We start from the raw sequence: 13,238 nt of genomic DNA, 5'->3' as shown, positions 1-13,238 counted from the left end.
GGAAAAATTTCTATGGTAACTCGCAGCTCTAAAAATACCGTGATTCTAAATTAAGATTTAGAGAGAGAGAGGCTGTGGCACCACAAATAATAGAATCGAAGTTCCTAATTCCTTTGTCTCTAGTTGGTGGTAATGTGTGTGTGTGAGTTGCTCAGTCATGTCCGACTCCTGCGACCCCATGCATTGTAGCCTGCATGTGGGCCCCTCTGTCCATGGGGCTTCCCAGGCCAGAGTATTGGAGTGGGCTGCCATTCCCTTCTCCAGGGGCTCTTCCCAACCCAGGGATGGAACCCAGGTCTCCCGCATTGCAGGCGAATTCTTTGCCATCGGAGCCACCAGGGAGGCAGTAGTACTAGACGCCGAGTTAGAATCTCTTTGACGACTGCTCTGAGTCGTGTTTAGAATTCTCATCCTGCTCCCCACATTCTTGGAAGGGAGAATTCAGTGTAGAATTCAAGTTTTAGATAAGCTGAAAGGGCCATCTAGTCCAACTCCTTTGTTTTATAGTTTGTCTAAGAAACTAGTCAGAGGCAGAGACCAGGGTTTCAGATTCCTGAAACCTTTTATACAGCTTTTTATAGGCCGTATGCTTGCCACAGAGTGGGATCAGTCCTTTTGCAATGCCACCAGGACCTCATTTGCACTGTTACCAAAATGGTCCTTGAAGGCAGTGTCTCACTGTCCAAAACCATTGTGTCAATCAGCTTGAGTCCCTGATCTGGGGAAAAGTAACTGGGGGGAGGGGGAGGAGTCTAAAGCTCTCCTCTTAACCTGTCTTCTTCAGGTCTGAGAAAGGGAAATGGCAGTTTCATTTTTTTTCCCTTTCCTTTTTGGTTCCATCACTTCCCTTTCCCTGGTAATGACACAGCCAGAGCTGATTTGTTTACAGAAGCCACGTGAATGAGCCAGCCCCCAAAGGGTTAACACTCCCAAATTATGGGGCTGGGTTAACAATAAACAGGATGTCCTCCAGAAATTAAATTTAAACCACTGTGACTCAGGCTGGCCCATCCTCTCAACCAGATCGTTGTCTGGGGTTATTATCGGTGGTTAATTATACCATTGGGTTTAGTGGCAGTGTTGGTCAGTGCGGGCCAGAAGTCAGGCTCCAGGAGAGGGATGTGTGTAGGGAGGGGGTGAGGGATGCAGTGGGAGCGGGAGGTTTGAATGGAAGGGACCCACTGGTCCTGAGCCTGGAAGGAGAGCATTGAGGGGGGTCCAGCCCGCACCCCGAGGGCTCTTCCCTGAGCTGATCCCAGCCAGGAAGGCTTCCCTGCCTCCTGCCTCGGTAGGAGAAGCCTGTGCTTCTGTAGCTGTTGGGTTGCCTTGTGGCTTCTTTAAGTCTCAGAATTATAGGATCGTAGAATTTTCAGCACCTGAAGGAAGCTTGTAGACTTGTAGACTCCCAGTTTAACCCTCTGGTTTCCCAGAGTAGGAGATTAAGTCCTGGCACAGTCCTGGTGAAGGGCAGCCTGTCCGTGAGAGGGGAGGTGGGGTTAGAGTCTTCCACCACGACCTTCCTCCCGTCAGGGCAAGCTGTCTTCCATTTCCAGGTGGACAACCTGAGGGGCCGAGCTTCCCAGCAAGTTCGAGCCAACCTTGAGCTGAATTCAGATTCTTCACCAAGCTAGCTTTATTTAGATGTTGTCAGTTCTTGCGGGACATAACCCAGCCTGACTGATCCTTAATGCCCCTGCAGTTTGTCATCTCTCCCCAGCCCCACAAGAAGCTCTCCACAGTTTTAGAATTTCCTTGGTGGTCCAGTGACTAAGACTCCATGCTCTCAATGCAGGAGGCCTGGGTTCAACCCCTGGTCAGGGAACTAGATCCCACATGCTGCAATGAAGACCCAGTGCAACCAAATATACAAATAAAGATATATTTTTAAAATCAGCTTAAAAAAAAAAAGAAGCCCTCTACAGTGTGTCTCTCTGTAGAAAAATAGGGAAGCACCTACTACAGATGAGAGTGGGGTTTTTGTTTGTTTGTCGTCTATGTATTTATTTGGGAGGAGATGATAGTGGGTTTTGTGGTGGTTTTTTAAAGGCACGTTTTCAAGGATGAGAACTCTCCAGGTGAGCATGTGACCTCTCTGCCCTAGCCGCTCCCCAAGACGCAAGCTTTGTAGCGACTGTTACTAGTACAGTGCCTCGCTTTCCTGGCTTCACCTTTGCAGTGTATTTAGACAACAGACAGTAGTGCTCAGGGGCATCTCCACCTGTGTGTCCGTGGAGGACCATTGCCCTGGAGCCCAGCCTGGCTGCTGATGGTCTTTGACCCGCAGTCATGTGGTATGAATGCCCTGAGGTGAGGCACCCCTTCCAGGGGAGAAGTGGCCATACCTCATTGAATCTTTTCAGCCACATCCTTCCCCATTTCTCCTAACTTCCCTCTTCATCTCTCTCTGTCTCTCTCACAGGATTCCTTTCAAGATTGGGCAGCCCAAGAAACAGATTGTCCCCAAAACAGTGAGTAACCAGTTCTTTGACTCCAAGACTCACGTGGCCTTTGTATAGAACTGGAGCTTTGACTCAGCGGGTCGTGGGACTGGAGAAGCAGAACCGGGGCCGCCTTATTCCCAGTCGTGTCACTCTAGGACCTTGCATTGGTAGGGGCTTGCAGGGCCCTCCTGTCCCAGGACACTTTATTCCCTCAAGTCAGCCTGGGCCCCTCCCCCTCGTTATGGAGGTGGCAGACGTGGGTCACAAGGTGAGGACGGACACCCCGCTTCTGAGCAGCCTGTCACAGGGGTCTGGTTGTGACAACCTGCACTTTACTGAAAGCATTCATGAAATTCAGCAGGGATGTGCCCCAGACCTATATGTCCGGCCTCCTCAGGCTGCGTAAAATCCCAGGGAGCCTCCCTGGGATGCCCAGGTCCCCTTCTCTCTGCTGCCACATTCATTCTTAGGCAGGACCCAGAGCCACTCAGAGGAAGGGCATGATTGACTCCTACCCTCTTATGAAAAAGCAGAGACATCATTTTGCTGACAGAGGTCCATATAGTCAAAGCTATGGTTTTTCCAGTAGTCATGTTCGGGTATGAGACTTGAACCATGAAGAATGCTGAGCACTGAAGAATTGAAGCTTTTGAACTGTGGTGCTGGAGAAGATTCTTGAGTCCCTTGGATGGCAGGGAGATCAAACCAGTCAATCCTAAAGGAAATCAACCCTGAATATTCATTGGAAGGAGTGATGCTGAAGCTCCAATACTCTGGCCACCTGATATGAAGAGCCAAGTCATTAGAAAAGACCCCGATGCTGGGAAAGACTAAGGGCAGGAGAAGAAAGGGACAACAGTGGATGAGATGGTTGGATGGCATCATTGACTGAGTGGACATGAGTTTGAGTAAACTCTGGGAGATGGAGAAGGACAGGGAAGCCTGACTTGCTACAGTCCATGGGGTCTCAAAGAGTCATACATGACTTAGCGACTCATCAACAGCAACCCTCTTGTAAGCTCACAGTTTTTATCCCCATTTTATCATCCCAACAGAAGAGGAGGAAAATCTAGATTCTTAGAAAGTTGGAACTGTGGGACTTCTCTGGTGGTCCAGTGATTAGGACTCTGCTTCCACTGCAGGGGGCACAGGTTCAGTCCCTGGTCAGGGAACTGAGATCCCACATGCCACAGCCTTAGAGACTGTCCAGTCCAGCCTTCAGTTTTCCTGATAAGGAGACCAGTGGCCGTAGAGTTGGGGTGACTTTCCAAGGTCTTAACCTAATTCTGACGGAGCTGGAGTTAGGACTCGCGTTCAGGACCCTTGCCATGGCTTTGTGTGCTCTCACTTGGGCTGTGAAGACCTGAGGTTTTGAAATTCTCGTCAGGAATGGCCTCTTTAACCCCTCACCCACAAATCTGAGTAAGACTCCTAAGGGTCTAATGTGGGAGACCGTAACTGTAAGCCTAGCACTGGTCAGCCTGCTGGAGGCTCTGCACTGTCTTCCCAGCCACTGGCAGTTCTTGTCTTAATAACCTTGGCTCAGGACTCAGAACCAGAGAAAGCAATGGCACCCCACTCCAGTACCCTTGCCTGGAGAATCCCATGGACGGAGGAGCCTGGTGGGCTGCAGTCCATGGGGTCGCACAGAGTCGGCCACGACTGAAGCGACTTAGCAGCAAAAGCAGGACTCAGGACTGGGTTTGGCAGCAAGGGAAGTTCTGAGCACATCTGAGCACTGGCTTCATCTTTGGGAAATCCACCATCAGGTCACTTAGAAGGAAATGGGCCTGCATTAAAAGACCCCTCCTGTTTTTCAAGCAAAGGCAGGCCAGGGACAGACTCAGAGCTTACCTCCCATGCAGAGGCTGAGCAGCTGTGGAGGCTGAGGAGTGGAGAATCTGGGCGTGCTGCAGCTGGCCACAGGAAGTGGGAAGGTGTGGCTTTGAGTCTCCAGAGTTTAATCCAGGGCAGATCTGAAAGGGAAGTGGTTTCAAGAAGGGTCTTTTATTCCCAGCACTCACTACCAAAAAACAAGCAAAGAAACAAAAATGACTCCTAACATCCCAGCCTTTATCAAAATAGCCTTTGTCCTCCGTGGAAAAGTATAGACGAGAATGAAGTTTCTAGCTTCCTTGGCAGACTTCATTGTTGGAAAGTCTCTGGGTCTTCTGTTTGGGGGAATGGCCAGGACTCCCCAGAGGAAGGGCAGATGGCAGACTCAGTGCCCGTGGATGGGCCCAAGGCCTCCCTCTTCCCTTCCTAGAGTCCGTCGTGTTTGGGACAGAATTGCAGTCCTCTCACTCCTGGCGTCAGCTCCTCCAGACAGACTGGGTAGCACTGAGTGGATTTGTAAGCTTCTCTGTCTGGATTCCCGTCCCGGCCCTGCCACATGCTGCCTGTGAGCCTCAGCAAGTTCCTTATCCTCTCTGAGCCTTTGTTTCGGGGGGTTGGGGGGGTGTGTGTGTGTGTGTGTATGTGTGTGTGTGTGTGTGTGTTTTTGGTCAAGCCACGCTGCTGCATATGAGGTCTTAGTTCCCCAACCAGGGATCAAACCCCACCCCCTTCCTGCATTGAAAGTTTGGAGTTTTAACCACTGGACTGCCAAGGAAGCCCTTCTGATCCTTCATTTTCTCTTTGGTGAAGTGAGGATGTTACTAGCTCCTATGTCATTGATGTGTGATGTATCTCACAGGAGGAGCAGATGAAGCACTTAACACAGTACCTGGCAGGTAGTGAGCTTTCAGCAAGTACGCACTACATAACGAGATGATAGCTGACGTGGCTGCATAAACCACCAAGGACCCAGCCTGTCCCAAACAGCTGGATTCCCCACTGCAACCAAACGGTCCAGTCACCTGGGCCTTCAGTCTCTCAAGAGGAAATCAGAGCCAACTCATGGCTTGGAATAGAGGCCTTTGATTCCTCAACTCCCCAGAGGCACTGAATCTGTGGAGCTAGACCCTGCCTCTTTGGAGTCTCCCTCCACCCCACCAGCCCCCTCCTGGCCCCCACACAGGCCCAAGCCGTGCAGTTGTCTCAGCATCTCTGGCAGCTGCCCCCGAACTCGGGTGACGCACTCTGTTTTTCCAGGCCCTCTCGGGGAGGGAACAGATGTGGCTGCCTGGGTTATTGGAAGTCGCGGCACCCTTGTCATGGGAAGAAGTGCTCATGTTATCTTCAGGGAGTTCCAGGAGTTTTCTTGGCTTGAGGCACCCAACCATCAGACACAAAGAAAGCATTGTGCCTTTGCCCTCCCCATTCTCCTGTGCCCAGGTTATTGACACAAACCCCAGGGTTGTCAAAGCTTTGGCTGGGAGGGTGTGTTCTCTGCAGGGGCTGACCCCTGGGACAGAAATGGAAGGATGGGCACTCGCCCACCTCCTACTCCTCAGCTTCTGCTTAGTCCCCTCCCGCTGCCCCAGCCCATCAAGGAGCTGTAGTGTCTTGGTACAGAAAAGAAACTGTACCTCCCTCTATAGCCTGGAAGATGGAAGACTTCTTTTTTTTTCTTTTTTTTAATATTTATTTGGTCTCACCAGGTCTTAGTTGCAGCATATGAGATCTTAGTTCCCTGACCAGGGATTGAACCCGGACCGCCCGCATCTGGAGCGTAGAGTCTTAGCCACTGGACCACCAAGGATGTCCCAGACTTTGGCCTTTAAAGCAAGGCTTTCCCTGGGCCTCACACACGCCCAGAGTCCCAGCGAGGCAGGCAGGCATTCTGGAAGGTCAAAGTAGATGGGAGTCACAGCAGGTTGATCCCTCCCTTGAGAACTGTTTCCACACACAAAGTGAAGGGACCCTTTGTAACAAATCTAAGAGAGGCTGCTTCCTGGAAGGGGAGTTTCTCAGCTGGCCCAGGGTTTCTGTTTCCCCACCTCAGCTTATAGCCCCAGGATGTGAGCCTGGCCCTGCCCATGGGCCTCCCTGTCTTCCCCATGCATGTGAGTGGGCAGAAATTCTGCTCCATACTCACTTAACAACCACTGAGTTCCTACCATGCGGCAGTCTGGCCCAGGCCCTGGAGATGAGCCATGAGCCGCTCAGCCCCTCTGGCCACCCTGAGCCTCCATGAATGCCGAGGCGGTCTTGGTGCTTGATCCTCCCAGCGCTGACCTCGCCAGCCAGACCTGACCCACTGACGGTCACACACATGTGTTTACACTTGCATTGTTGACTGGGGTCCAGTTGCCTTTTTGGCAAAGGCATTGGGCGTCCAAAGATGTTCAAATCTTTTGTGTTTGGCTCCTTTCCTTAGCACGGATACACCTTGGAACGAGACTTCATTGTGTCCCTTGATCCCCTAAGCCATCGTCTGAGAGTCTAGAATCCGGGTGCTATGCCTCTTAGATCTTTCCCCAAGGGACCAGAGACCTCCGAAACAGTGAGCTGTGGAAGTAGCCCCAGGTGGCTACCAGAGACAGGAGGTGAAGCATCCTTGACCTTCTCTTAGGCTGTCAGTGTGTAGAGCAAAAGCCCTGAGTTCCCACCCGACACACCTCTGTGCTTCCAGCGTAAGATCCCCAAGTTTCTCCTGAGCCAGTTGGAAACCTTCAGCCCTTCTACGTGCAAGGACCAGCAGTGGTACCCAGGGAGACCAGGTTCCCTGACACCCCGCACAGCACCCTGGGGATTGCACAAGAGTGTGCTGCAAGCCAGGCCTTCGCCTCCTTTTCCCCCTTCCCCCACCCCCACTCCCCGCCACCTCCCGGGGTCCCTCCTGTCTGCGCTTGATCTTCAGGAGAACAAACTCGGGCCATGGTGACCTTCATTTCAATTATGTTTTTTTGGCCAAAAAATGCCTGTAAGATGTGAAGACTCTGCTGGGGCACCAGTGACGAGGCTTTTTGTTTGTTTTGGGAGTTTGATTTCTTTTTGTTTGTGCCAAGTGGCTTATGGGGTCTTAGTTCCCGGACCAGGGATTGAACCTGGGCCCTCTGCATTGGGAGTTCATAGTCTTAGCCACAGGACCACCAGGCAAGTCCTGTGAATGTAGTTTTTTTTTTTTTTAAAAGACCTAAGCTAGCATTCTGCATTCTAGCCCTGCTATCCCACAAAGTAGGCCTGTGTCCTGAAGTAAATCACTCCCTCTGGCAGCATGCTCCTCACTTATCCCATGAAATCCTTGGCCCGGATAATGTTCTGCTAGTCTGTGACTGTGTTGAATTTACCTCCATCCAGACGTGGAGCGTGAGGCCCGTGTGGGGGAACAGCATATGAGTCTTTGATGATAACTACAGATTTGTGTGCCTCACCTCTAACCTGTATGTCCAGTGACAGGATTTAGGGCTCTCCCTAGCAGGAGTCTCTGGGTGGCAGCCAGGAAGGCCCTCTCGGAGGTCATGGCCTCAGTTCATCAGCTGGGGCTTTCCTCACTTTGGTAGCATGACAGTTAAGGGCACAGACCTGCGAGCCGGGCTGCCTTGTCCGTATTCAAACCCTAGGCCTCCCGCTCAGTAGCGGTGTGACCTTGATCAGCTGACACCCTTCTGTCCCAGGGACCTCAGTGTGGTGAGGGCCCTCAGCACACCTGCCTGCCAAGTGACTGATGGAGGACAAGCCAGCTCTGGGAACGTGCGGGGAGCAGTTAGGCCTCCTTGGGAGAGTACAAAGCAGAGGCGAGGCTCAGTCCTCCCATGGGACTCCACTGGCCACTCTGCTGAGACCACCGCCTGGGCCCCGCGTGACCAATGGGGAGATCAGGCTCTAGAAGTGCGGGTGACTTTCCTCACTTCACCTGCCATGTCAGGGAATTGGGGTCCAGGCACACACCCACTCAGTTTAAATATCGAGGAAACCTGGTAACTCATCCAGAGTTTAGATAGCCTTACTGAGTCAATAATGGTATTTGTGATGGGCCTAAGTATCCCAGTGCACAGAGGGTGATCCTGTGTCTTTTACGATCCACCTGAACCTCTCAGGCTCAGGACTTGTGAGGAAACCGGGTTGGGAGGGGACTGGTTTCCACCTGCTTTCTTCCAAGCCTGGGTGAGGAGTTTCTGCACACTCTGAGCCCCTTACCTGCCCCCCTCCACCCATGGGGAGGGCAGGGGAGGGGTGTCGGGAGCACAGCCCAGCCTCACTCCCTGCAGGGGCAGACAGAGCTGAGATCCGCTGGTACCTGCCTGGCTGGCCCGTCTGGGAGGGGAGGCCTTCACCCTAAATCAAACAATTAATTTGGGAACACAAGGCTCCTGTGTCATGAGCGGTGCTTGTGTGGACTGGATGGCGTTGTTTTCTGCAGAAGGGGTGGCTGGGAGGGCGGGCCGGGAGTTTCGTAGGTGGCAGATTTTTTCCAACGTGCTGTCAGTCTTCTAGTGATTGAGTTATCACTTCCTTTTTAGGTGGAGAGAGACTTTGAACGAGAGTATGGAAAACTCCAGCAGTGAGTGTCAGCCCTGAGAAGGGTGGGCGGGAAGGGGGTTCTGCTCGGGAAAGGAAAGACTCTCCTGCCCAGTCTCACTTCCCACATCACCTCATCCACTGACCGACCATCCTGTCGGCACCCCGGGAGCCAGGGCAGTTCAGTCCACCACTGGCCAGAAATTCTGTCCTGAGGTGGCCGCCTAATAGTCATTATCTCGTAGCCTTTGGGTGTGTGGCCTCGAGCCAGGCTTGTAGTGGCCCTTCGGTCAGTAGGAACATCCTCGCAGAGCAGGGCTCCTCCTCCTCCTCCTGGCAGGAGCCCTGAGTCCCACATAGGGTACAGCTCAGATGGGTGGGCGAACAGGGGCAGAGGCAGCCGGGCGATGCCAGGTTCCAGGCCCATACTGCTGCCTTGCAGGCTGGAGGAGCAGACCAAAAGGCTGCAGAAGGACATGAAGAAGAGCACGGACGCCGACCTGGGTAGGTGACCCCTCCCCCGCACTCAGCCTGGATGGGAGAAAGGCAGAGGTGGTCGCCCTCCTCACTCAGTCCCTGTAGGGCTGGCTGTGAAGAAGCTGCACTTAGCAGTTGCCCCACAGATGTCCCTGAGAAGTGGCATGAGGCCACATTTCACTTAGCAGACTACCGCTCTCTTCTTTCCCTGGAACATCAGCCACCACCAGCAACAGGTGGAGGCCAGCTTCTGGGGTCTGTGCCCCAGAACCTCCTGCCAGAGCTCATCCAAGGGATGGGAGGTTCTGGCCGTGACCTCCCCCACTCTCCTGTCCTGGTGTCTCCACACGGTGTATAGCAAGCCACAGGTCTGAGTTTGAGTCCATCCATTATTTGTTTTGTACGAGTTAGTTCCGAGTCACCTGGAGTCCATCTTTCTTTGTGGCTCCTACTGTCTTCCCAGCAGGAGATGCTGCGGCCTGGGCTTCCTTTCCCTCCTGCTTCCCCATACTCCTCAGAATGTGAATGGAAGGAATAGAACATCAGGGATCTGTGAGGTGGATTCTGACTGTAGAGAGCACAGGTTTTTAACAAATAAACCAAGATAAACGGCCAACCTCTGGGGCCTCAGATTCCTGACCTCTTCCATCCCAAGTCAGAAGCGGAGTCTGGGCAGAGAAAGCCCTCCTTACACAGTGGTGCCCTCACCCATCACAAAGCCTGCGTCCCCCAGTCCAGGCAGCCTCACACCCTGGCAGCTGGTGCGTCAGAGGCAGTGAGTGCCCGCTGTAGTGCGGATGGCCTGGCCCACCCCCAGGCTCTGAGTCATCAGGTCTGGGCAAGGCCTGAAAATCTGTGTTTCTAGCCAATTCCCAGGCAGCACTGATGCTGCTGGTCCAGGGACCCCACTTTGAAAACTACTGCCCCAGACAGTGGGGGTGGGGGGGGAATCAGATTATGCCTTTCCTGGTCTTGGAAATCCCTGAGCTGGTGCCTAGACAGGATCTCACGTCTGAAGCTGTGGGTCCAAAATATGATCAAGGAGGCGTGACCAGTCCCCGCTGGGTCCTCATCAACCCTGGCATTCCCGGGTTGTGTTAAGGCCCTAGAGACTCATGTAGGGTCTGAGACCTCGAGCTGTCCAAGGTACAAAGCCCACCAAAGCCTCCTGGTTTATACTGGTCTGGCCATGCCCCTCGCCTGACCCTGCAGAGCTAGGGTGAGGGCTGTGAGCTGCTCCAGTGGAGCGCGGGGGGCCCTCTGTTCATGCAGGCCAGTCATATCTCAGAGTGGAGTTCCAGACCCAGTGCCACCCTGCAGATACTCACTTTTCATTCACTTCAGGTGGTTCTAGCAAAGAGACACCACATGAAGATGTGGCACCTGTAGGAAAGAAAAGGAAAATTGGGAAGAAAGTCTTCCCACCTGACCTTTGCCTTTTGGGGATTTTTCCTCAACTATTAAAAAAAAAGGTGGAAGAAATTTTTCAAAAACATTTCTAGATTTGTCCAGGTTTTTTCATCTTTTAGTGATGTTGTCTGCAGCCATTTCATGATCCAGTCAAGGTGCATGAGTTTGTGCCTAAACCTACAAAGTTATCTACTTTTTTTTTTTTTAAGAGGGTTTTTCCCTCCATTGCTTCAACATCTCTGGGAGGTTTACATTTCCAGTCATCTCATATTTTGCCCTTCAGCTGGGGGGATCTGCAGCACACTCCCAGAGTCAAGAGAAATCAAGGTGCTTATTACAATAGCGTGCTTTGGTTTAATTGGCAGCATTTTTTTTTCTCTCTTTAATGGCTTATACAGTAATGGCATGTCTTACAATTGACAGCATCTTTAATGTAATGACATAAAATAGTAAGAAATAGTTCAAAGATTTGTTTTCCCCTGAGCCCCTGAAACTGGTACAGGCGCTACAGGGCAAACAAGGCCCTTCTCCAGCCTTTCCGACCCCTCCGGGATTTTGTTTGCTGGTAATAGAGGCCTGAAAAAGTCTATGGGGCCAAGAACTCCAACACTGCCAACAGGTTGCCTCGCCACACCAAATCCTGCCAAGTTTTGTCAATAAAGTTTTATTGGAACACAGCCACACCCATTCTTTGGGTATCACCTGTGGCAGAGTTGAGTTGTTGGAAGTCTAAAATCTCGTCTGTAGCCCTGTACAGTACCTTTGCTTCCCTGATGTAGATACTGTTTTACTTTTTACGTGAGGGAGCCCCAAACAAGCCTCACATCCAAACTGCTTGGAGATTTTTTCGAACACATATTCCTGGATTCCAAGCTTACTGAAATAAATCTTTAGAGCTAAGAAATGTGGATTCCTTACAGCTTCCCATCCACATGATTCTGTTAGAATCTAGAGTTTGGAAAATAGGTCATTGCAGCAGGTAAATCTGCTCAGAAGAATTCCCACAAGCAGCATCCGATGAACGTTAGCAGCGTCAGGCACGCATGTTATATGCCATGAGGACCAATGCCTGGTGCCTCTGGGGTAACTGTGGTTTTGATGGCCTGTGGCCATGGGTGGAGGTCATCCAGGTGCAAGACTCTGGCCCCAGGAAGGACAGGGAGCCTGCAGACAAGACCTTGAAGCCTGTCCTGTCATCAATTCACTGAACTTTGATCTCTTAAAGCCATGTCTAAATCCGCTGTGAAGATATCCTTGGACTTGCTCTCCAACCCCCTCTGCGAGCAAGACCAGGACTTTCTGAACATGGTGACTGCCCTGGACACAGCCATGAAGCGGATGGATGCCTTCAACCAGGAAAAGGTGACTGGGGTCTCTGCCCACCCCCCACATTCCACGGCTTGTGGAATCTTAGTTCCCCAACCAGGAATAAAACCTATTCCCCCTTCAGTGGAAGTGCAGTCTTGAACCACTGGAGCACCAGGGGATTTCCAGGGTGACTGAGGGGTTGGTCTTCCCCCTTCTCAAGGCTTCTGTCTGGGAGAAGTGCTACATGGAGTCTTTGCGGAGGCTCAATCTCTCCGGGCGCCTCAGTGTCCCAGCCCTGTGAGCTCTGTCCTGGCCACCGTGCCCTTGCAATGGGTCCTTGCCATGGCTCCTGTGAGCTCACGTCACTCACCATGAGGCCACAGAGGAGATTCAGGCCAGCTCTGCCCACCTGCACCCATAGCCCCTCAGACTCATTGTGGCTACCCACCCAGCCTCCCCACCAGACACGGCCACATTTGGCCTTCCAGACCCTGGTCCACAGGATGAGAACTGCCATGAGACAAGACAGTGCCTCTGGTCGCCCTTCAGGCTCCCTGCTCATCGTCTCTGCCTTGCTCCTTCAACAGTTAGGGGTGCTCCTCCCTGCCTGGAGCTCTCAGGGCACCCCTGTCAGGCCAATTTCCTTTCTTTTTTCCCCTTTGGGGAAGAGTCTAGCCTCCCCCGAGTCTTGACACCACCTGGTTTTTCTTTCAACAGGTGAACCAGATACAGAAGACTGTGATTGAACCCTTAAAAAAGTGAGTAAAAGTCGTGGGGTCCTTGGACCTCAGGGCATGTACTGAAAAGGCAGTTCAGCTAGCCACTTGGGAACTGAATATCATTTCTATTAACCTGTCCCCAGAGTCACTGGGCAGACAGGAAGCTCCGGGGGACACCGGTGGCCTGTCCTGGGGCCCTGGGGTTGACACTCGGGGTGGCTGCAGAGCACCCACGTGGCCGGGAGTGCTCAGTGACGACAGGGCCCACCTGCCCCTCCACGGCAGCCGGCTGGCGCCCCCGCGGTCTTTCCGTGGTGTTGTCCCTTTGTTCCTGATGGGCCAGAGCTTGTGGGGTTAAGCTAGCAGAGATCTTGGCCAGCCCTCAGCGGAGATGAGCGAGGCCTTTCATCTCAACCGGGCTGGGAGAGCAGCTGCCTGCAGCACCCGGCTCTTAAAATGTGGGGGTGGCCACTCACAGGGAGGGGCACAGCCGCCTGGGAAGGTCCCCCAACTCGTGACCTGTCAGGGTCAGAAATTC

At 52.6% G+C, this 13,238-nt stretch overlaps 1 protein-coding gene across 4 annotated transcripts in view; it reads left to right on the top strand.

The window, feature by feature from the left end:
* Positions 1 to 13,238, top strand: part of BIN3 (bridging integrator 3) — a 50,558-nt gene that overhangs the window by 25,076 nt on the left and 12,244 nt on the right. Inside the window, exons 2-6 of one of the 4 annotated variants that reach the window (XM_019966328.2) lie at positions 2,420 to 2,468; positions 8,789 to 8,829; positions 9,229 to 9,290; positions 11,899 to 12,035; positions 12,699 to 12,739. In XM_019966328.2, the coding sequence (XP_019821887.1) occupies positions 2,420 to 2,468; positions 8,789 to 8,829; positions 9,229 to 9,290; positions 11,899 to 12,035; positions 12,699 to 12,739 (330 nt within the window). The remainder of the gene's footprint in view (positions 1 to 2,419; positions 2,469 to 8,788; positions 8,830 to 9,228; positions 9,291 to 11,898; positions 12,036 to 12,698; positions 12,740 to 13,238) is intronic. The other 3 variants (XM_070794906.1, XM_019966329.2, XM_070794904.1) reach the window with 3 other exon arrangements.

This window comes from Bos indicus, chromosome 8, assembly GCF_029378745.1.
Source record: "Bos indicus isolate NIAB-ARS_2022 breed Sahiwal x Tharparkar chromosome 8, NIAB-ARS_B.indTharparkar_mat_pri_1.0, whole genome shotgun sequence".
Taxonomy (NCBI): domain Eukaryota; kingdom Metazoa; phylum Chordata; class Mammalia; order Artiodactyla; family Bovidae; genus Bos; species Bos indicus.
This window is presented reverse-complemented; position numbering and strand designations above follow the sequence as displayed.